Below are 23,991 nucleotides of genomic sequence, written 5' to 3' on the forward strand. Positions count from 1 at the left end.
AGGGTGTCTGGGTAAACGGATCCAGATTATGGAATTTACATGCATTGCTTGAAATTTTTGAAAGCCAGGTAAATGTTAAAGTCCTAGAAAAAGAAGCTCCTTTTTTCTTTACCCATCTTTCTTTACATAAAATCCTAGAGAAGCCCACAGAAAAGACAATGTTCAACTTGCATGCTGAAGTACCCAAATACTAAAGTTACAGCTGTGCATGGAATGTCAACTCTGCCCTCATGTGCAAATGCGTTATTATAGAACTCTTAATTTACATGATTACATATAATACAGAGTATAGTACCATACAAGTCCGGTGTATGGGAATAAGATTCATATTGTCAACATTAGAGGTGTGAACAGGGCACAAGCATACCGTTGCTTCATTGTTTGCTGAAAAGTGGGCAGGAATACAGGGAGCAGAGTTAAGGTTCATTTTGAGAAATTTTAGTCCAGCATCTTTATATTCCATTTTTTAAAGGTTTTACCCTTTTTCTTGGCTTTCCACATTTTTTTTTTAATTTAGGAGACTAAAATATTCAAATTCCCCCTCTTCATTATTTATTCATGGCTTTCATGTTTCTTGGCTGGGGTATTAGCAGACACACTTTTCTCTGTGCAATGTGACTTTTGTTTTCTACATTTTTTTCCGTTTCTTCCCATTGGTAGCATATTTTGCCATGTGGCTATCTTCAACATTCACTATAGACAGCTCTGAAAAACTCAGTCCTTGCTGGCGACAATGCAGTTGTTTAAGAATGTCGTATTGCCTTCTGCTGCCTGCATTGCCTAAGGGATTTTATGTGGACATGGCAAACAAAGAAAAACTGTAATCATAGCAATTCTTTTTTTCACCCCACAAAACCAAAGCAGCAAGTATCAGATTTGGAAAAATTAGTGCAGTAAACCCTGCATGCTAATTCCCTAATGCTCGTTGCTCACACATCTGTTCTAGCCTGACCCTTTTCCAAAGGGAGGGTCAAATTTGCTGGTTCCAACTTTCAGAAACTTGCTGCTCACTGCATTTTTATTCCCAGCCTAATTAGAGGTTTTGTGATTCAACCTGAAGCCCTAGGGAGCATATACAGTACCCAGATAGGATTCCAGCAAGCTACAAAGAAAAAATAAAAAAAATATCCAGGGCATTAACCTTTTCACCATCAAAGAACATGGAGTTTGTGTCACCTACACCTTGCAGTGTTCCACAGGAACTCTCAGGTATCCTTTTACCATCATGCTTTAGGCAATGAAAAAAAGAGTTAAATACAAAGTTAGTACCACTGGCCTTCATATAATCTATAATTTTTATTATTTTTTTAAATTCAAAAAAATTCGAAGCCATGATGTTTGTTCAGAATAAAGATGATGCCAGAGTTCAGAGATGTCTGAGAGGAAAGATGGCCCAGCAGTTAGGGCGCTAGTCTGGGTCTCAGGACACACGTTTAATTTCCTGCTCCACCACAGACTTCCTGTGTGACCATGGGCAAGTCACACAGTCTCTCTGTTCCTGAATTCCTCATCTGTGAAAAGGGGATAAACAGCTCCGCCCTACCTCCTAGGGATGTTGAGGATAAATACATTGAAAGGTTCTGAGGTGCTCAGCTACTATCATACTGGGGATCACATAAGTGTTTAAGATAGACAGATGTCCTATTCCTGGTTAATAAAGCACATACGGTATCAATATCATCTAGAACTATACAACCTTGAAAATCAATGTTGTTTTTGACCCACAGTATTTGTTGTCAGCACCAGCAGCACTTCTGAGCAAAGTGCAGAATCCTACAGGTTGTGTTGAACCAGAAACAGGAAATGGTAGTGGTAATGAGTAGTCAGCGTTTCTCTTCTGTTAGAATGAAAAAAAGATCCAAACACTAAGCCAACTGCCACCAAGACATCTAAAGGTAGACCAGAACCTACTGCAAGCTATAAGGAAGACTGCTTACCACGTGGAAAGGCTTGCCTTAGTAGTGAACAGAAAAGCAGTCAGGGTATGAGCGCGCAGAAGGGCCAGATGTAGGAATTCATCTTCCTTCATATACATGAATTAATGTTTCAAGTGTTCATCTCTAGCTAATGAATAATTGAAGGAAAGTAGCCTAAACTATGATCCATCCTTGAATTATGCTACACATGTGGTTCTAGACAAAATACGGGTTAGGAAACATCTATTCTATCTTGAACAGCTACAAACTGTGGAAAGGATGGTGGCAGTATTCCATTATTACTAAAAACCCACATCAGATAACTCACTATGTAGTAGTAGGATTTTATGTTTGTATTTTGCATAATTTAGAATGAAGGAAAGAATAATAATGTAGCATTCCCGAAAAGTATTGGTGTATGATTTGACCATATTCTGCCAGACACCCTTTCTGAAAGCAGAAAGGAATGGCCTAATGGGCCATTGATAAAGATGCATCAGCCAGAATTTTGTGTCTAAAGCGGATTTCATGGCAGTAACAGACTTCTTAGGGTCACCACTTCGTTGCAGGTTTAGCATTTTAAAATAAGTAAAAGAATGCAATGATTGTTTTCTTTTGCATTGCAATTTGATGTTCCCGTTCAAATGCTGTGTGTAAATCAATCCTGTTTTGTGTGTGAATGCGGAATGTGTGTGTTAGAAGTTAAGTGTGAATACTGTCACCGGACCAGATGTTCTAGAGAGGAATCAAGGACGGGTAAGGGCGCCAGGAAGATTGCCCTCTATTAAGATGTCAGAGGAGGGCAGATTGATGACTCTAAAAGATGTGGCAGGCACCTATCAATGGGCACAAGATAGCTGTGATTAAAACCAGCATGGGGTAACCTGAGAGACTAAGAAAAAAACAACCTAAAGAATAAAAAGAACAATTTAAGAAAATGGGCACTCAAACGACAATTGATTACAGAATGACCGTGCAAAACTCACTGGTCCCAATGAAGGAAAATCACAATATAAACAAGGTGCTTTGCCATGAAACTTTGGGTTCGTCCTGCCAAGACTTCCCCGGAGCATCGTGTTGCAACCGACAGAACCTGGCTCCTCTCTACCCGAGATCAACCAACCTGGCCACTAGATTGATCCTGACTCTGGACTCGTAACTATAACATCAACTGGAGGGACATTGTATGTGTGTGTGTGTGTGTGTGTGTGTGAGATTGAACGCATATGCTAATTGTTGCATTTCCAAATAAACGTGGCATCTCGCCTTTTCCCCTGAAAAAGATCCCGTGTGCTTCTTACAAACATAACAACTTCACCTCCACAGCACAAGTCTGGGACAACTATTCGGTTCTTTTCTTCACCTCTGTATTCTTCACTGAAATGAGAATTTATCAAAACAAACAATCTGAGTGGAAATCAACACAATGTTGCTAATAAAAAACCCAAACTTGTTGTCTATATTATATAGACAACAGAGATCTGGGGGAAGCCAAGGAAGGAGCAGTAAACATCTCAACACTATTCCAACAGACTTCTTACAATGTTTCATTTGTAGACATATGTTTGGATATTAGAAGATCTGGAATCTTAGAGTAGCATTTTTGTTTTTAATTGGTATGGCCAAAGTTGGTTTGAGCATTTTTTTTTTCCTACTTAAAATGATGTTTCCAGAAAACCTGAGTTCTTTGAGTTTGGTTTTGTTTTTTATGGCTGTGACATCATAGGGAAGAAAGTTATTGCTCCTTGAGGTTTTGTTTGTTTGTTTTAAAGATTTGGACATAACAACAGCAGTATGGTTTCTTGATTTATGTGGAAAGAAGACGACACCTTAGGCAAAAAGTCTGCAATCAGCAGAAGCAGCACTTTGTCTTCAAAGAGTTAGATATGAGGCTCTCAAAATGATTAATTCTTCTCACTCACATTTTTTTTTGCAGATGTGATTGCAAGCAAGATCCAGAGAAAATGATAATTAAATATGAACACAGGGACCTACCAATTAGGCTCCTAAGTAGAAAATTTTGGCCTAAACTTCTAAATTTTGAAAGATAAGCAAAAGATGAAATATTGTCCCAGCCAGGTTCTCAAGTTAACCATAGTGCTTGCAAATATCTCACATCAAATCATGGACAATGAGAAAGATTACAATATACATTTATATGGCTGTGATCCCCAATGGGAGATGGAGATTCCTTCCTATAGTTTTGCACTACCTTTGCAATTGATCCGTAAGAATCCCAGCCACCTAAACTCCACGTTTGATGTCTTGGATCTGGATGAATGAAACCTCTTGGGAGGGGTGATCTTTTGAGAGTTGAGGAAAGATCAATTTAAGGTAAAAGGAGAAGTAAATCCGTGCCTCCTTTTGGATATTTGATCAGAAATGTTTCACACATACAAGACAACTCATTTAAAAGACAAAATGGTTCAACCATGTAACTCTGAGAAAGAAAAGCAACACAGAGACAGACCATTTAAATGGTAAACAAAAAACCTCTTCATCCCACAAACATACTGCGTAAGGCTAATGTAGTGCCCATCTTTAAAAAAGGGAAGGAGGAGGATCCTGGGAACTACAGGCCAGTGAGTCTCACCTCAGTCCCTGGAAAAATCATGGAGCAGGTCCTCAAGGAATCAATTCTGAAGCACTTCGAGGAGAGGAAAGTGATCAGGAACAGTCAGCATGGATTCACCAAGGGCAAGTCATGCCTGACTAATCTAATTGCTTTCTATGATGAGATAACTGGCTCTGTGGATGAGGGGAAAGTGGTGGACGAGTTGTTCCTTGACTTTAGCGAAGCTTTTGACACGGTCTCCCACAGTATTCTTGTGAGCAAGTTAAAGAAGTATGGGCTGGATGAATGGACTATAAGATGGATAGAAAGTTGGCTAGATTGTTGGACTCAACAGGTAGTGATCAATGGCTCCATGTCTAATTGGCAGCCGGTATCAAGTGGAGTGCCCCAAGGGTCGGTCCTCGGGCCGCTTTTGTTCAATATCTTTATAAATGATCTGGAGGATGGTGTGGATTGCACCCTCAGCAAATTTGCAGATGACACTAAACTGGGAGGAGAGGTAGATACGCTGGAGGGTAGGGATAGGATACAGAGGGACCTAGACAAATTAGAAGATTGGGCCAAAAGAAATCTGATGAGGTTCAACAAGGACAAGTGCAGAGTCCTGCACTGAGGACAGAAGAATCCCATGCCCCGCTACAGACTAGGGACCGAATGGCTCGGCAGCAGTTCTGCAGAAAAGGACCTAGAGGTTACAGTGGTCAAGAAGCTGGATATGAGTCAACAGCGTGCCCTTGTTGCCAAGAAGGCCAATGGCATTTTGGGATGTAAAAGTAGGGGCATTGCCAGCCAGCAGATCGAGGGTTGTGATCGTTCCCCTCTATTCGACATTGGTGAGGCCTCATCTGGAGTACTGTGTCCAGTTTTGGGCCCCACACTACAAGAAGGATGTGGAAAAATTGGAAAGAGTCCAGCGGAGGGCAACAAAAATGATTAGGGGACTGGAACACATGACTTATGAGGAGAGGCTGAGGGAACTGGGATTGTTTAGTCTGCGGAATAGAAGAATGAGGGGGGGATTTGATAGCTGCTTTCAACTACCTGAAAGGGGGTTCCAAAGAGGATGGATCTAGACTGTACTCAGTGGTAGCAGATGACAGAACGAGGAGTAATGGTCTAAAGTTGCAGTGGGGGGGTGGGTTTAGGTTGGATATTAGGAAAAACTTTTTCACTAGGAGGGTGGTGAAACACTGGAATGCGTTACCTAGGACCCCCGCTAGTCCAAGTCTGTCGATCCAGGATAGGAGGCTTGGTGTCATGGGCTGTGTAGACACTCAGACCCCATAAACCTCCACTAGAGCTCAGTTGAGGCCCAGTTCTGCGACCTGTATTCTATCCTAATTAGATTCTTCCACCATGCCCATCACTCTTATAAGTGCATCCCAGGGAGGTATAAAGTGATGTAGCTACCCAGAGTGGAAATTACATGCAGATTTAAAACCAAATTAAATTTCTATTTATGTATAACATGTTATGCACGTTTACTAGCAGAGACAAAGTTGAAGAAATGTGCTTTGTGCTTGGAATGGAAAGTAGTGAGGTTTGTGGTCATTCTTAGCAGCTAATCCAAGACTATGGAGCAAACTGCCACAGGAACAAATATTGCTCTGTCTCCTGGAAAATTATCTGTACACTTTGTGGCTGAGAATTCCATTGTGCCAGAGAAGCATGGCTGGCCCCACAGCATGAGGAGAGCTTTTAGGTACAGCTGGCCCAGATCACTGAAAGCTCTGAAGACAAGGACCGAGGTCTTGAACATGATGCAATATTATAAGGGGAGCCTGTGTAGTATTCGACAACAGATGTTCACACATGCAGTCCCACTGAAGTCTTGATAAAATAGAGAAAGATGTTGTAAGAATTGCTGACAAAGGAAAAAATGTATGAGAGATTTGAAAAATTTAGTGCTGGAATGTCACTCTTTCCATAAAGTCCATCTGATCCAAAGCATAGTATTTTGGTGATTTCACCCAGTTACCATGTGATCTGGTGAGAGTAGATTTGGCCATTTGCATGCCTACGGAATTCCATGCTATACTGCAAAATCCAGAAAAAGTACATGTAGGAAACAGTGATCTGGTAGAAAGAGCAGGGCTTGGAGTGAACTTTAACTGTATGTCAATACAGAAACCTTAGTGAGTTCAAAGTTGAGCTAAGTTCTTGGGAACCAAGTGGATAAAAGTCTTGATGCTACTGAGAGGGGATAGGCTCTCAGAAGCTATTCCAACATACTCCTGAATGGATAAGATCTCAAAGGCAACCCCAAGAGAGACTTATCTCTTTGCTTGCACTTTATCTGTGTTCATTGTATATTGGCTTCACACAAGACCACATATTTTGTGTTACACCCTGAACTAGATTACGTAACTGAAGTTGCATTCTCTTTCACTTCCCCACCCAATATTGGGTACGTTGTGACAGTCCTGACCAAGCTGGGCAATAACTTAATATGCGTGTCAGTCATCTGAGCCATCCATCATTTTAAATTTTATTCTAAATAAAGGAAACAAAAGACTAATACTTTGTGCCAACAGACTCAACTAATGTTTATCAAGATAAATTTATAGTTTTTAAGGCTAGGAAGGACAAGTATGATCATCTTCTCTGACTCTCTTGCATAACATAGGCCATGAAATTTCACTCAGTAATTGCTGCATCAGGCTCAAAACTTCTACTTAAGTTAGAGCATAGGAACTTCTGTACCAAATTTGCAACATTTGAGACTTCCTGGACTTACAAAAAATAAACAATGAATTCTGTTTTGTTCCCAACATAGGAAAGTGTTTTTTTCCTTTATTATTTAAAATTGATATCAGCATTAGAAATAAGAACCACGATCAAGAAACATCATTTTAACTCAGAGGACAAATTCATATCAAATTGCAGGATGTTGCAATACATATAAAGGGTGTTTGAGCAGTCTATGACTCAAATACATGCACATCAAATATTTCTTAAATATCAAAGAAATATGATCCATACAAACTACAGCCACAATTCCCAAGCTTAATACTACTATTTTAAGATATATATATATTACTCTATTTGGCTTGAAACTTTTATTATAGTTACTGAGACGTGTGGGTCATTCCTCATGCAGCCATATTTATATCTATTCTTATTATAAAAAGTTAATGCTTGAGTGTGCAGCAAGCCCAAGAGTGTATTATCCAGAATAAATCTTGTAAGTGTCTAGAAAATGGACAGAGTATATTTACCACAGTATTTTTCATTTGTATGGGGGATACAGTGGGTCACTATGACAAGGTGAAAGGTCTTTAAGCCTTCATTTTTAAGCCACAGGTGTTCTTTGTGGAGATTTTTTTTTAATAAAGACTATTATTGGTCCTTTAAATTAGCTCTTATTGCAAGTTACCACATCTGTGCTATGTGGTAATGAAGCAGGGAGAGAGGTCATAGCGGGGGACTTGTACTTGAAGAAAACATCTGGACATTGCTTTGAGATTCACTAGCAGCTTATATTTTATTAAGCAATAAGGAAATTTATACTAAATTCAACTAAGATTTAGACAGGTTAACAGATTAATAAAAGTAAAATGAAAAAGCAAGAAGTGGAAAAATTTAGCACCATCTTCCCAATTAATTCCAATTCAAGAGATTAAATTATCCATAGAATGGCAGCATTAATTTTATAAGATTGCTTAGGCAATTAATACGTTGATATATTATTGTGATATTTTCTCTTTTACAGTAGAGCTCACATTAATTACTAATATACTATGTAGTGAGCTATGCGCCTCTTTTTGGGCAATAGTTATTTCCATTACTACATTGTTCGGTTCCGGAAAAGATGCCTTTAGAGGATGAACTTGCATCCTTTTACAGGCCACAGTGTGTGTGTGTGTCTCTCTCTCTCTCAACTTCCCATTGACTGATAAAAGGCAGAAGTCTGTATGCAACAATTGCACCTGCAAGGGTAACAAAGATCAGTTTTAATTCTGGATTTTATCTATTTATATCCATACACACACACACACATATATGGGGGGGGAATTGGGGAAGAAGTATACTCATCAATGCAAGAGACATAATGAACCTTCAGTAGACTCCTCAGTGGGAAGTAGCACAAATCTTAAAGGGCTGAAACGCTATGTGACAGTTGGTTCTCAACTAGTAGTGCTCTGGCTAAATATTTAAGAACTATCCTATTAAGTAATCAAAGCTGGGTCAGTTGACTGACTATTCAGCTACTTGAGACGCTGCTTCATGGAGCAGAGGGGCTAGAAGTGTTTATAATACACATTTAGTAAGTCCTACATTGTAGCACTGGATAGAGTGCTCATGAGACATCTTCTCATTTGAACAGATTTGCATTTGCAGCTGCCAACACTACATTTCGATTGTATATACTACACTCGTCCCCATTGTATCTGAGCACCTTCCAGCAAAGCATTAAGCAATGTGACCACCATCTCTCACACATATGTCCTCTCATGCTCTCCTTATGGTGAGAGGCATGTGCATTTCAGCCCATTGCTTAAATGTCAACCTATTTCGTTCTTTCAAAGCTTAATTTTTTTATTACACAGAGCTTCTTTCCACTGACACTTCCATTATAACATACACCCTATATGCAGTTTATTAATTTCCAATCAGAGATTCCACTGCAGGTGATACAGGGCTATACATTTCAGTTTACTCACAGCAGTTTTAATAAAATAATCCCACAAACAAGTTATAAAAACTATTATAGATCAACCACAATGGAAACTGCTCCAGCAACAATGGCTGTAAGTGAAGTTCATTATAATGTATATTGATGCCTGCTAGAAAAGTATCAGTGCGAACGCTACATGAAAAATATTAAGACAGGACACTGGACTTTTTTTTCCCCTTCCCACTGGGTGTTTTATTTTATAGCATTTGCATCAGTAATCAACACTTCAACAACAGAAGCTGGCATGATAGCGAGGAAAACTGAGCGATTACCTCTCAAACAAATGTGACAAAATGGTTTCACATCGGGATAATATTGCACGAATGAATCAATATACGGAGAGAGAGGGAAAAAGAGCAGGAGTGAGCATCTTCAACATGGACTGTGAGGAAAAAAGGCACTATTTAGCTGTGTGTGTGTGTGTAGTTAAAAAGTAAAAGTCATGAGGCACAATCCATGTTTCTCAAAGTTACATTCAGTACTGCTTTAGAGATGCTCACAAACCTAACTCTCTTAATACAGAAGCTACAGAAAATTGCTGATCTAGGTATTAGACAGTATGAGTGTCTAAACACATTTATAATTATGTGCTATCAAAGTCTTCACAAAGAGGGCTCAATTTATAAATAGTGCTGCAAGGGTTACATAGCTGCATGGGCTTAAAGTACAGAATATATCCCGACAACTAGTCACCCATTACAATTTCTGCAAGTCTGATCTCCAGTAGTCATAAAATAAGCTCCACTTTTAAAGAGCTAAACTGGCAGTGCACTTTGAAACAGGTTTTTCATCTGTCTGCCTAAGCAGCATAGTTTAGACAGCATCACAAACATCTCTTTCTATACATACCTTTTCAATACCAGTGAAATTGATGCAAAAACATAATAGCAATTGGACCTCCCTTGACGTAAACATCATTAATGTAAGGTTATAATAGGCAAATGTGTACTACTGGAACGCAGAAGCATGGAACATCTAGAAAAAGCATTCCAAAACTCCCAGACGGACTGCTTCCCCTTTGCTACATTCTAAAAGTATAAACTGTGATTCCTGTTTTAAATAATCTAACAGGAATCCATGATCTGTGTATAATTAATAAACAGAATATTTGAACATAAATCCACGCACTGTACACAGCATTGATTTTGTGGCTTCCATTTCCTAAAATATTTTAAATATTGTGCATGGACATAAAGGGTGAAATCCTGGCAACATTCAAGTCAATGGTAGAGCTCCCATTGACTTTAAATGGGCCAGAATTTCACCCCAAATTGCTCCCATAACGCAAATCTCTTCCTGCTACTTCTGCATACAGCCCCCATTGACTTCAATGTCAGATGTGCATGCAAAAAGCTGCATAATCAAGTGCAATGATCATACAATCTGCAAGTCCCTAAATTTGACTGGACTCATTAGGGGAAAAGTATTGAGACAAATTCTCACTTATATACTGTAAATTACTTTTAACAACCAGTGATTTGGAAAATTACGGAGTACAAGAATAGAGTAGGTTATTAAAAATGTGTAAAGTTGATTATCCCCTTGAGAAGCAGAAGTTTGACTCTTTGAGGTCAAAAGATTTTAAAATACTCTCTGAATGAATTAATATGATATAAAAGTAGCCACAATCTTGATTCCTCCTCCACCCCAACATGTAATATGTTTAAATATTTTTCAATTAGTAAGTTTCTAAAGAGATGCCTATTTCTGTATCACCACTCTCAATTTTATCAATTCACAGCAAGGAGAGGACGGGAGTTGATATTATCTGAGGAAATAAAGATTTTTTCCATGATGTGAACTACAAAAAATAAATGTCTCCTTCAAAATGCAAAGATTTTTAATATATTTTTAAGATGACTATTTCATTCATTTTTCTAAATTTAAATCTTGGCAGAAGAGGAGCAGAAGTTCAAAAACTGTATTTATAGGATTATATCCTGGCAAAACTTCTACTGATTTCACCCGGGCCCGGATTTCACCCATCGTTTTCTTCTCAAACTAGGGCACTTGTTTGTATGTTTAAATGCCCTATTTCGTTAGCTAGTTGGGTACTATGTTTTCACTTTGTATCTTTGTTCAGAGATATTATTCTGAAAATTTTACAAAAGGATCAAGAAAATAAGGTGCTTTAAGCAAATAAATCCAAATTATATGGAAAAGAGACAAAATGTGATCTGCCCTAAAAATGTTCTTTTTTTAAAATGATAAATATCCATTGTATTTCCAAAATTTACCAGTCTAACAGAAAATTTCAGAATTGCAATAGCCACTCTATGATGACTCTCCAGTACTTCAGTACTTCTTGTCCAGCTAGACAACCAGCTACTAGAAGGAACATAAATCGAGTAGCAAATCCTGTTCCCCAGTGATGTGTTGGCATCATTAATGAAGCTGATATACAGGAAAGGTATCAAGCAAAATCCTGTCTGGTGCATGCTACATAAATCAGTAATCAGAAAGAAAGATCCACCAGTACTTAATTGGGGAGAACAGTTATTTGAGAAAGTGTTTTGTTTTTTTTTAAATCTCAAAAGAGGAAGGTCCAAAGGATAGTAAAGCAAATTTAAAAATTAAATACTGGATAGCGTCTCAATTAATCTTTTCAATTAACCTTTTTGGCAGCAAACATCCAATGTACACATGATTTTCAACTCCCAATCATTTTCATATTACAAAAAATAAATGCATTAAAGAAACTCCATCTTAATAACTTTATAATATTGCTTTAAGCACCATCCGTAGGAATTCAGATATATGTCACATTATCTCCTCCCTCCACCCCAGGGAAACTAATTTTTATAAACTGAAGGTGAAAAAAGGGGTAATTACTGTGATTTTTTAAAAAGTTATACGTTCTTTGTAGGTATTCACTGCAGTTTGTTAAAACACAGTGTCCCCAGTACCCAAACATCTGTTCACTCATCTCAACTATACTTAATCTACCAGGTGTTTCAAGCTGCTAATAACAGCAAATCATACAAGTTTACAATAGCGACATAAGGCAGTTACATAAACACATTTATGTCAAGTTCAACATCTCTCTCAATCACACATTTGATTTTCTTTTTCCTCTTTCAAGTGTTATAAAAAGATAGACTAATTTTAGGTAAAGAGAACTTCTGGACAATGTGCTGTGTTAGTAAAGTTGTAGAGGTCATTGAAGTGCATTTCAGTGATGTCCAACAGTTAACTAAAGTAGGAAGCAGAACAGCAGATGAGATGTTTTTTACTCCACATGTAACAAAGCTGGTGCAAAAACCACTTTCAGCTAATTACTTGTAACCTTTTGGTCCAAATACATAAAATATGCAGTATTTACAGCATTTTACTCCTTTTGTAAATGCAATGCTTTAAAACACATTATAAAGCACCTTAGTAAAAATATTCTACAGGTAAAAGTATAGAAGAAGTAGGAAAACCCAAACCATACCACAGCTCACTAATGGAGTCATAATATGGATTCATCACTATCTCAGTTTACAGTCATTACAAAGAATCCATGGAGCAACTTGATACTGAATTTACAAGGGTTTTTTTATATTGATGTATAAGCATTCATTAGAACTGCAGGCAATGCCAACTTTTTTTGCAGAATTTTCCCAACTTCAGCTGGCAGTTGGGGAGAGGGAGGAAAAGGAAATACTGGCTTGATTCTCTTTTTTACAATATTAATATGGAAATTATTTTTTTAAAACACTAATGATTAGTTATAACTTTTCTTTTTAATAAAACCACATTTATATATATGGGCAAATCCAGCAGCAGCATTTCTTAGCAGAACACGATTAACCATTCCAATGAAGATCATGTAACGTGACTCACAAAAACAAAGCACAGATGTCAACCAGTTATTAACACTATTCATAATTGTATACAACCAAAATCTCCATGTAGAAGCTGGGAAAACAAATGAGTTCTTGTTTGCAGAAGTTTAAATGAAAATAAATTGCTCTGAGAATCAACAGCAGCATAAATAGAAGCATTTTTTGTTTATATTTCCAACCAGAACCTCTGTGTGGTTAATATCTGTAAAGGAAAAAGTAGGTTTCTTCAGGGAAAGAGTAGTAACTCCCACTGAAACTATTAGTTAGATAAAAGAACTGAAGCTTAAGTCAAGTATCCAACACCTTTGGTGTGATCCACAGCCCACTTTCCTCAGCTCTAGAGAGAAATACCTCAGAGGTCTACCAGCAATCTATTTTCCAGGGCTGGGAACTAAGATGACAAAGTGACCAAAGGTTTAGTCCATTAATCTAACAGTAAACCTTGTTCTTAGTTCGACTTAGGGTAAATCTTTTCATAGAAAAAGTTTTGCGCCAGAATATACAACTCTCCATCTTTTTCCCGAACTGCATGTGCTCTGACAAACTGAAATTGCTCCAGTGCAAATTCATAGAACTCATTCTCCATTTTCCAAATTTCCGACTGTTGCAGCTTGGCAATGGTTTCTTTTGTTGGGAGCTTTTTCTCTGTTGTTTTCCTAAGATGAGACTTTTTTCCTAAATGGAAAATGGAAACAGTTATAACTCCACTTACACTTACAAGTTTAAATAATTCCAGAATTGTACCATACAGACTACGGTTGTTTTATTTGCACAGTTTCTTCAATCAACATGTTGATAAACTGTATAAAAGTTGATAGAACTTAAGCCCAAATTTATTAATATAACCATGTGGAACTGGTAAATTGAAAACTTTGCCACTAAGCATTAATGCGTTTTGCATTAGTGTTTTCTCAAGAGAACCCGCTCCTCACTCTATGCAACGGACTCAGTTATTAAAGCTCCAAACAGGAAATGGTCACTTAGTGAACTGTATAATCAGCCTGTAAGATCTTTATTTCAAACTTGATTAATATCTACTTGGAAATTACTATGGATACTAAATACTAAGAAATTAAGAAAATTCAAAGCCAGAAGCATCTACTACCAGGAAAGCTGGTTCAGAGAACATGCTTTGTTTAAGGTGCAGCTTTACTAATTTTAATACTGATGATCACTCTTCATAAGAGCGATAGTTGAATGATTAAAAACTACATATAAAATGTTAATTTGGCATATTTAGGGGCTTCTAAACAATAATCTTGTCCCTCTTCCTGTTCAGAGGCAGAAGTCCTGCCCAGAGTCCTACCTCATCACATGCAGCAGGGCCAACTGAGGCACCAGCAGCTACCTAGAGAGGGTTTAGCTATTTCCAATGGCAGCAGTCTATGATAACCGAAGAAGAGAAGAAACATGGATCTGTATGTCCATAGCCCAAACAATCTGATGCAGGATGGGGACAACAAGCCCTTGCAAAGGTAAGACATCAGAGCAAATAGGTAGGATCATGCTAAAAACAAACCAAAACTCAGCAGCAAGATGTCCAATTTGAAATAGACTGGGAGGCTGTAAGTCTCATGGGGTATGCCTGCACTGTGCTTTACAACCTAAAGCAGCAAGTCCCAGCTGAGTAGACACTTGGGTTCAGGATGTAGCTCAGGCTCTGAAGCCTGGGGAAAAGGGTGGGCTTCAAAGTCTGAGCTCCAGCTGAAGCATCTATTCAGCTGTTTTTAGCACCCAAGCACAAGCCTGAGTCTGTAGACCTGGACTCTGAGACTTGCTGCCACGGGTTTTAAAACACAGTGTAGACATACCCATTGAGACTTTATGGGCCTCCAAATGTACAGGTACCTTCAGACACAGGTAAACTGGGCATTCTCTATGCCTGCAAGAAGGGGATTTAGATTTAGTATAATCAAACGTTATGCTCTTTGGAGCAGTGAATATTTCTTCATCTTGGTTTGGAAAGTGCTCGCCCCGTGGGTGCTACAACAGTAGAAGTAATAAAAAACGGTTATTAACCTTTCTGTAACTCTTGTTCTTCGAGATGTGTTGCTTATGTCCATTCCACATTAGGCGTGCGTGCACCGTTGCCAGAGATTTTTCTCTCAATGGTATCCGTCGGGTTGGCTCTAGCACCCTTTGGTGCCACACATTACTGCACTAGTATAAGGAGTGTCATCGGCCCCGCACCCTCTCAGTTCCTTCTTGCTGGCTAACTCCGACAGAGGGGAAGGAGGGTAGGTTGTGGAATGGACATGAGCAACATATCTCAAAGAACAGTAGTTACGGGAAAGTTAGTTACCGTTTTTCTTCTTTGAGTGCTTGCTCATGTCCATTCCACATTAGGTGACTGACAAGCAGTACTCAAGGAGGTAGGCTTGGAGTTCATGGGCATGCTGATTGTAATCACTGCTCTCCCAAATCTGGCATCACCTCCATCCTGCTGGGTGATGGCATCGTGGGAAGGTATGCACTTGAATCAGGACCTGGGCCAGAAATGCCGCTAATGAGCCCTGAGCTCTTGTCGAATGAGTAGTCAAGATAGCAGGAGGTGGAATATCTGCCTGCTCATAGCACACCTGAATACAGGAGATTATCCAAGATGAGATTCTCTGGGCTGAAACTGACAGGACTTTCATCCTCTCTTCTACTGCCACAAAGAGTTGCATACATCTACAGAATGGTTTAGTCCTCTCAATGTAGAAGGCTAGGGCACATCTGACATCCAATGAGTGAACCTGCCATTCTTCTGAATTCCTGTGTGGTTTCAGGTAGAAAACTGGCAGGAAAATGGGCTGGTTACTATGGAACTGAAAAACCATTTTTGGCAGGAATGCTAGGTGGGGGCCCAGTTGAACCTGGTCCTTGATTAACACAGTGTATAGTGGTTCTGATGCAAGGGCCTTGATTTCTGAGACGCTTCTGGCTGAGGTAATCACTATCATGAAGGCAACCTTCCAGGAGAGAAACAGCAGAGGGCACGATGCTAGCGGCTCAAAGGGAGGGCCTATGAGTCTTGACAGGACCAGGTTTAAATCCCACAGGGAAATCGACTCACAAATCTGAGGGTAAAGTCTCTCTAACCCTTTAAGAGAGCAGATGGACATCTTGTGCAAGAAAACTGACCTACCACTCGCTGGCAGCTGGAAGGCTGAGATTGCTGCTGGGTCTACTATGATAGATGCAACGGCCAAGACCTTGCTGTTTTAGGTGGAGCAGGTATTCCAGTATAGATTGAAGGGAAGACTGAGTGAGTTGGAGATAGACCTCGTTAAGAAAACAATTTTGAAAAACGCTTCCACTTGGACATGTAGGTAGCCCTAGTAGATGGCTTCTTACTACCTAGCAAGACCTAGCGGACTTGTTCTGAACAGGCTTGTTCCTCCAGGCGCAACCATGGAGCTTCCACAAGATCAGGTGAAGGGCTCCGAGGTTTGGGTGGAGTAAACAGCCCTGGATCTTGTGAGATTAGTTGCGTTACTGACAAGTCTAGCAGTGTACTGAATCAGTGTTGGCATGGCCATACCAGTGCTATTAGAATAATGCTCGACTTGTCCTGCTTGATTTTCAGAAGGACCTTGTTTACAAAAGGAACTGGAGAAAATTCATAAAATAGGAGATCTGTCCATGGAAGCAGGAAGACGTTTGAAAGGGAGTCCGGGCTATGACCGTGAAGCAAGCAAAACTGATGGTATTTCTTGTTCTGCCTGGTTGGAAACAGATCTATCTGGGGAGATCCCCACCTTTGGAAGATGAACCTGGTGGCCTGGGAGTGACCTGGTGAGAGGAGAAAGATCAGCTGAGGTGATCTGCCAGGGCCTTCTGAGCTCCCAGAAGATGGATAGCCTCAAGGTGAATGGAGTGCTTCATGCAGAAGTCCCATAGATGGACGGCCTCCTGACACAGGGCCCAGGAGCATGCTCCTCCCTGCTTGTTGATGTACAACATGGCTGCAGGGTTGTCCATAAGTACTCATACTACTTTGCCTGTGATCTGGGGAAGAAACACTTGGCAAGCTAAGCATACCACTCTGAGCTCTCTGACATTTATGTGTAGGGAGAGCTCTTCATGGGTCCACTGACCCGGTGGTCTTAGGCGGTTGAAATGGGCTCCCAACCTAGATCGGAAGCATCCGAAATTAGGGATACTGATGGCTGGGGGATAGGGTGACCAGATGTCCTGATTTTATAGGGACAGTCCCAATTTTTGGGTCTTTTTCTTATATAGGCTTCTATTACCCCCCGGCCCCTGTCCCGATTTTTCACACTTGGTGTCTTGTCATCCTACTGGGGCATGACAAAGGGAATGCCCGCCATAGTTGGCTGGGGGCTCCTTCTACCAGTTGAGGGAGGCAAGGAACAGAGCTGGAACTCAAAGCACAAGAAGCTGAGAAGTGGTCAAGTTGCTGAGACCCGAAATGCCTCGTCGAAGGATCCGGTGCATAGAGGCCCAGGGACCACAGGATAGCTCTGGAATCATTCAGGCCATGAAGCTTTGTGTCCGTTTGCTCCGAAAACAATGAGGTACCATCGAATGGGAGGTCCTGGATTGACTGTTGGACCTTTTATAGTAGCCCCAAGGATTGCAGCCAAGCATTAGTCTCATGATCACTGTGGAAGGCATCGTTCTGGCTACTGCGTCAGCTGCGTTCAGGGTCACCTGGAGTAGGGCTCTATGTTCTTTTCCTCCTCTAAGAAGGCAGAGAACTCTTGCATGGAGTCCTAAGGCAGCAAATCCTTAAATTTTGTCAGAGAATCCCACATATTATAATCGTTCCTCTCCAGCAGGGCTTGCTGGTTCAAGATACAAAGTTGCAATCTGCCTGTTGAATAAATTTTTCTGCCAAACAGATCTAGTTTAAGTCTTTCTGTTTGGGGATAGTGTTTGTCTGGCCCTCTCATTGGCTGCTGTTATGACTAGGGACTCAGAAGGAGGATGAGAATATAAGTACTGGTACCAATTGGCTGGCATATAGCAATTCTTCTCTGCCTTCATCCAAGTGGGAGGAAGAGAAGATGGGGTCTGCCACAGGGCTCTTATCAGACCCATAACAACCTTGCTGCTGGGAGGGCCACCTCAGATGGTGATGCAGTGAGCAACTCAGTCAAGGTGGTCTTGTTTGGGAAGGAAGAGGCCTGTACCGGTGGGGGAGCTTCCTCCTCTTCTTCTGCCCTGATTACATACATTGGGCCCACATCTTGTGTGTTGGTACTGGACTTGGTACTAGAGTCGGGGTCCGATGCCGAATAGAGCCATGCAGGAGCCCAACTCTTCGACGCCACTGAGTAGGACTGGTGGGACATAGGATGGATAACGGCAACAGTTCTTGGGATGCAAGAAGAAATGTCCTCCTGAGGTGACCACAGGGAAGCAGTACCCCTCATTTCTGCTAGTTGGTGCTGAGAGTCTAGGGACCGGTGCCGGACTGGGGATGACCTCACAGAAGAAACATGGCCTGGCTTGCCTTTGGAAGATGCCAAGGGCCCTGGTACTGGGAAAGAGCTTGGAGCCCCTTGCTCTTTTTTGCTCATGCTCATTGGAACCGGAGGTTGGGGCATTGAAGTCAGTGGTACTGGGAGAGAGAAGTCCCTGGCTGCTGCAAAGGTCTCTGGGGTAGAAGGCACTGTGAGGACTTCCTGGCATATGCGGAGTGGCGGTGGTGGTCTTGCACCGGAATCAATGGCCCTCAGGGCGGCGTCAACAGTGCTGCCATGGGACCGGGGTGGAGAAGTGGCCCAGCGTGGGTCGCACTCCACTGCCTTCCCCATTTGCCTTACCTCAGCACTGGGGAGTGTTCTCTCTCAGATCACTGCTTCTCATGTTTTTTTTCTCAGTACCAGAGATGGAGAACAGTGCCAAGAAACACGCAGTGCCGGAGAGGTGCTTCACAGCAAAGCTGAAGTGCTCAGTGCTGAATCTGAGCTGTTTGGCTCTGACGTTAGTCTAAGAGCGGCTTCTGTTAGGATAGCCCTCAGTGTTGCCTGTCTCTTCGTATGAGGCTTATAGTGCCGACAGATCTGACTGTGCTCTCATACATGAACCCTTCCCAGAGGCTTTGGACAACTGGAATGTGGGTCGCTCATCGGTAGAGGCTTGCTATAGGAAGCACAAGGTTTGAAGCCTGGGGCCCAGGGCATGCCCAGCTCCAAGGGCAAAGGGAGCCCCTCTACACTAAAGGAGGGGGACTAATTACCTACACTAGTATTATTTACACTATTTACACTACTACTAATGGAAGACTAAAACTAAACTGAACAGAAAATACCACTGAAACACCTTGCCAAAGCAAAAGATGTTCCAGCAACTGTCATGGGTGGTAAGAAGGAACTGATAGGATGCGGGGCTGGCAGCACCCCTTATACTGGCAGATAAGCGCGCAGCATCAGAGAGCACAAGAGCCAGCCCGACAGATACCACTGAGGGAAAAATCTCCAGCAGTGGTGCATGTGTGCACCTAACGCAGAATGGACATGAGCCAGCACTCGAAGAAGAAATAATCATGTGTTGGTGTAGCAATAACAGTATACATAATACATACATAAACACACAAATCATTCTAACACCACTTCCAGAAGATTATATTTCTGAAAATTACACTGTGGCAAAGGAACTGGCAATTTGCTTGTTCTGCAGTGACTTTCCTTAAATAATGATTTGCTTTCCTGGGACAATATTTCTGGAAATGTCCAGAAATACTACTAAATATTTTTTGTCTAAAATGATCCTTCTGGCTTTAAATATGTCAACATTTAAAAAATAAATCACTTAAAAAGAAAAAGTATAGCCTTAAGGAATCAATCTGAAAGAAAAAAGTGCAAGCTTCCCCTTTTCTTGTTTAAGGCTGGCTCTCCCTCCTCCTTCCACCACCCCATACTTTCCTATTGTTTTGGCCTCAGTTTTGCAAGCTGATCCACGCAGACAGACCTCAATGTTTGTATAGATTCCCACTGACATACAGGAGTTTTATACAGATTAACGGATCCTTTAGTGGGGCTCCACCTGGGTGCAGAAATCTCCCAGTTCAGAACAGTTTGCAAGATCAGGGCCCTAGCCTGTCAGTTCCTCTTTGGGGCTGGACCCTTTTATTAGTAAAGCCTACCATGTTTACCTTCATGTATAAACAACAGTAAGTTAGTCATATTACTGCAGAACTGCTGCACAGACCAAATGCTCCACTCTGATTGTGTGTAATGAACATACGGGCTAAAGATGCTTGGCCTGCATGGTAAAACTGATAGAAGAACTCTTTTGGAATGATTCCGCCTCCTGCATAGAAACATCAGTCAACAGAGAAGCAACCCTGGCAGAGACTCAAGACTGCTCATCCAGGTCTGAAGAGGTCATGTGAAAGCATAAATGAAAAAGGGGTGAGGAAGAAATGAAAACAGCTATTGAAATACCTGTCCGGTACAGTTCTGTAGCACCCCTAAAGAATCGGGGCAAAGTTGCCTCCAATAACATAATAAAGTCTTCAAGCTCTTCAGTGACTCCCACTAGGAAGTATTCATTAATCAGGTTGTACTTGGCTTGTTCCAAAGCCCATCTGCTCCCCACATTCCTAAAATGATAAAAAGTAATTACAGCAAGGTTCTGAAGTCAGCCAAGAATTCTTGATTCCTAGATGTAGTTTTCTTCACATCATCTTTGCACAGGCAAGAGACTCATTTTAAATCACACCCACCTCTAATTTCCTTTTCCTAACTCCCCCCCCGCCCCCCCCCCGTGGGCAATTTCTCTCACCTGTGATTCTGTCAACACCAAACCCAAATGTCATGGATTATGGCTTTACAAGGCCGCTCACAACAGTCTTTTGCTAATACTAACACCTTACCCACGAGGTTTTAGCAATTATATGGTTATTAATTTAATTAATTCAATTTCTAAAATTTTACTTTTTCTGTGTCTCAAGAATCAAATGGTCAGAACTACCATTTTTTTACCTACTCAAAAAATGAGGTGTGTGTGTGGGGGTGGCACATGCCCTCCTTTCTTTATCCTCTGATAAATATCATCTCATAATTCCTCTGACTTAGCAAGTATTCTTCATTACCATAGTTAAATGCCCACACAAAAGCAAAGCTGGCCTTACAAAGGAGAAAGAATAGAGCTGTCATCTCTCCCACTCTCATGGTTTCATTGCCAGAGAGGAAAGGGGGGACAGAGGGGCTCAACTTTTCTTCTTCCTCTGGTCCCACTGCCAGACTGGGGTACATGGGGCTTGCCCACATTATACAGAGTTTGCACTTGAGTAAAAGTCGCCAAGTGGCCACCTGCTTTGCTTGTGATTAAATCCAGCAAATTTAGTGATAACAGGCTTGATAATAACGCTCCGTGTCTTCACTCAGAACCTTTAAGTAGATTTGTTTCCACAGATAGCAGTTAGCAACTTCTCTATCACTGAGTGTTAAAAGGATTTGAATGGAATTGTTGTGCACAAATAAGCCATTTTCAAACTTACATTCCCTGGAGACTAACTTAAAATACACGGCTCTTGTATAAGAAGCAAAAATGCTTGATCCACATGTACAGTTAATCCTTATCAAATTTCATTTCACCTTCTAACAACTAAGCTGCATTTATTATTGAGAGCTTGGCATACAGCTTATCACAACAGCACCTCAAACCAAGCTACTTATATAATTTTCCCTCTGTATAAAACTCAAATAGCTTGAACAGGAGAACACTTAGTTCAGGCAAACATGTACACTAAGATTTAGCCTGATTCAACAAAAAATTGTCACTACTGAATCTGTAATACTGGGGTCTATAATGGAAATGCTGATTTTTAGTTAAAGAATTGTTTGCACACTTCTATAACGTCTATTACAAAACAAATGTCTTTTAAACTTATTCCTTGGAAAATAGTTTCTCAACATCTAACCCTCCACCACACATTTACTTATTAAATATAGATTATAGTGATAATATACTTGATTAGCAGCTTAAGCCAATTTTATCTCCCTACCAGCATTCTGAGCCGTGGCCACAGAAGAATGGAATTTGAAGCCAAAGTTTCTCTGGAGCACAGTCTGAGCCTCCAGCTGCTACACATTCATCAAAGGTCTGGAACAAAAGACAAAGTTGCACAGTGAGCTATAAACACCAGTCTTCATATCAAACATCTTACAGTTAGTTGTTAAATGTGCTGGGGATAGAGGAACACGAGATGTGTGGGTAAAAGAGAAAATGTATTTTTTTTCAAGTGTTGTTTTCAAAATACCTTATGAAGAGAATCTATTGGTCTTAACATTTTGTGATTGAAATTAACTGACTACTTTAAGTCCTGCTTGTATCCTCTGCAGAAAAGTGGATTCTGTCAGAACCAGCAAGACTATATATTGTTAATATTAGTTTTAGTTAATAAGTTTTTCCTTATTACAAAGGTCATAACAATGGTCCCAAATGCTGAAATAATATTACTGCAAAATGGAGTGTGGACTGGATCATAACTGTATTATACAGTGAATATTTTGTTTTTATAAATGATAGGATCAATAGTCTACCACTATTTTACCATACCAACAAATTACTGGTATCTCTTTTCAAATCTGAGTCTGTAAAAGACGGTAACTTACCTTCTTGTAACTGTTGTTCTTCGAGATGTGTTGTTCATGTCCATTCCAATCAGGTGTCCGCATGCTGCATGCACGGTCCTCGGAAACTTTTTCCCTTAGCAGCTCCTGTTGGGTCAGCCAGGAAGCCTCTTGGAGCGGTGCCTTCATGGTGCTCAATATATGACCCTGCCGACCCTACCCTCTCTTCAGTTCCTTCTTGCCGGCTACTCCGACAGAGGGGAAGGAGGGCGGATATTGGAATGGACGTGAACAACACATCTCGAAGAACAATTACAAGAAGGTGAGTAACCGTCTTTTCTTCGAGTGCTTGTTCACGTTGATTCCAATCAGGTGACTCCCAAGCTCTCCCCCGGGCATGGGGTCGGAGTTAAGGAATCACTGACTGGAGCAACACTCTACCGAGAGCATTGTCATCTCTAGCATGCTGGGTGATGGCACAGTGGGTGGTAAATGTGTGCTCCTTGCTGTGGTGCCGGGGATCTTCGGTGCTGACAGTCTCTCGCACCAGAGCCCTTCCTCGGCACCGATTCATGGACCAATGAACGGAGTGCAGCTTCCATCAGTAACTGTTTTAAATGGAAGTCACGTTCCTTTCTAGTTCTAGGCTTGAAAGCCTTACAAATCTTGCAGAGCTCAGACTGCTGCGCCTTCCCTAGACAAGTCAAGCACAAGTTGTGGGGATCGCTATTAGGCATAGGCTTTCGCATATACTGCAAGACAAACCCTTGGGCTTGAGGCATGCCCCAAAGTCCAAGGCGGGATGAGGGGATAGGAACAATCCCACGCACCAATTTCTATACTAACTACAAACAATAATACACTAACTACTAAAACAAGAAACTGGGTAGAACTAGGAACTAGGCTAAGGGAACACTTGCAAGCAAGTGAAATGCAGTTCCAACGCCACCACAGATGGTAAGACGGAACTGAAGGGAGTTGAGTTGGCAGGGTCATATATTGAGTGCCATGAAGACGCCACTCCAGGGGGCTCCCTAGCCGACCCAAGGGGAGCTGCTAAGGGAAAAAATTTCTGACGACTGTGCACGCAACGCGCGCACACCTAATTGGAATAGATGTGAACAAGCACTCGAAGGAGAACTTAAAATACTATGGCTCCAAATAAGGGTAGACATGAAAGTAAGTTTCTGCATCCAACTTCACTTTGAAGGAAAAAAACTAGACCCATGACATCATTCTACACACATGGATACCTGCAGTGAAGCACAGTGTTTCAAGCTTATAATGTCAGTTACAATAAAAGTTCTATTAACATTGGAGGGAAGTTAGTATTAAAATCATGCTACACATACAATAGTCAGAAACTCAAGTATTTATGATTTCTCTAAGCCAGGTATAGGATACATGTTTAGAGCACAGTACTGTTTTTATTCTGTGGAAGTATATTATTATGCTTATGAGG

The 23,991-nt window shown here is 40.8% G+C and overlaps 1 protein-coding gene across 1 annotated transcript in view; it reads right to left on the minus strand.

The window, feature by feature from the left end:
• Positions 1–7,263: 7,263 nt before the first annotated feature.
• HS2ST1 (heparan sulfate 2-O-sulfotransferase 1) overlaps positions 7,264–23,991 on the minus strand; it is a 148,554-nt gene continuing 131,826 nt past the window's right edge. The window contains exons 5-7 of the mRNA XM_077824446.1: positions 21,962–22,059; positions 20,397–20,554; positions 7,264–13,671 (exon numbers count right to left, since the gene is read on the minus strand). Coding sequence (XP_077680572.1) covers positions 13,445–13,671; positions 20,397–20,554; positions 21,962–22,059 — 483 coding nt within the window. The 3' untranslated portion in view covers positions 7,264–13,444. The remainder of the gene's footprint in view (positions 13,672–20,396; positions 20,555–21,961; positions 22,060–23,991) is intronic.

Source organism: Eretmochelys imbricata, chromosome 8 (assembly GCF_965152235.1).
Source record: "Eretmochelys imbricata isolate rEreImb1 chromosome 8, rEreImb1.hap1, whole genome shotgun sequence".
Lineage (NCBI taxonomy): Eukaryota > Metazoa > Chordata > Testudines > Cheloniidae > Eretmochelys > Eretmochelys imbricata.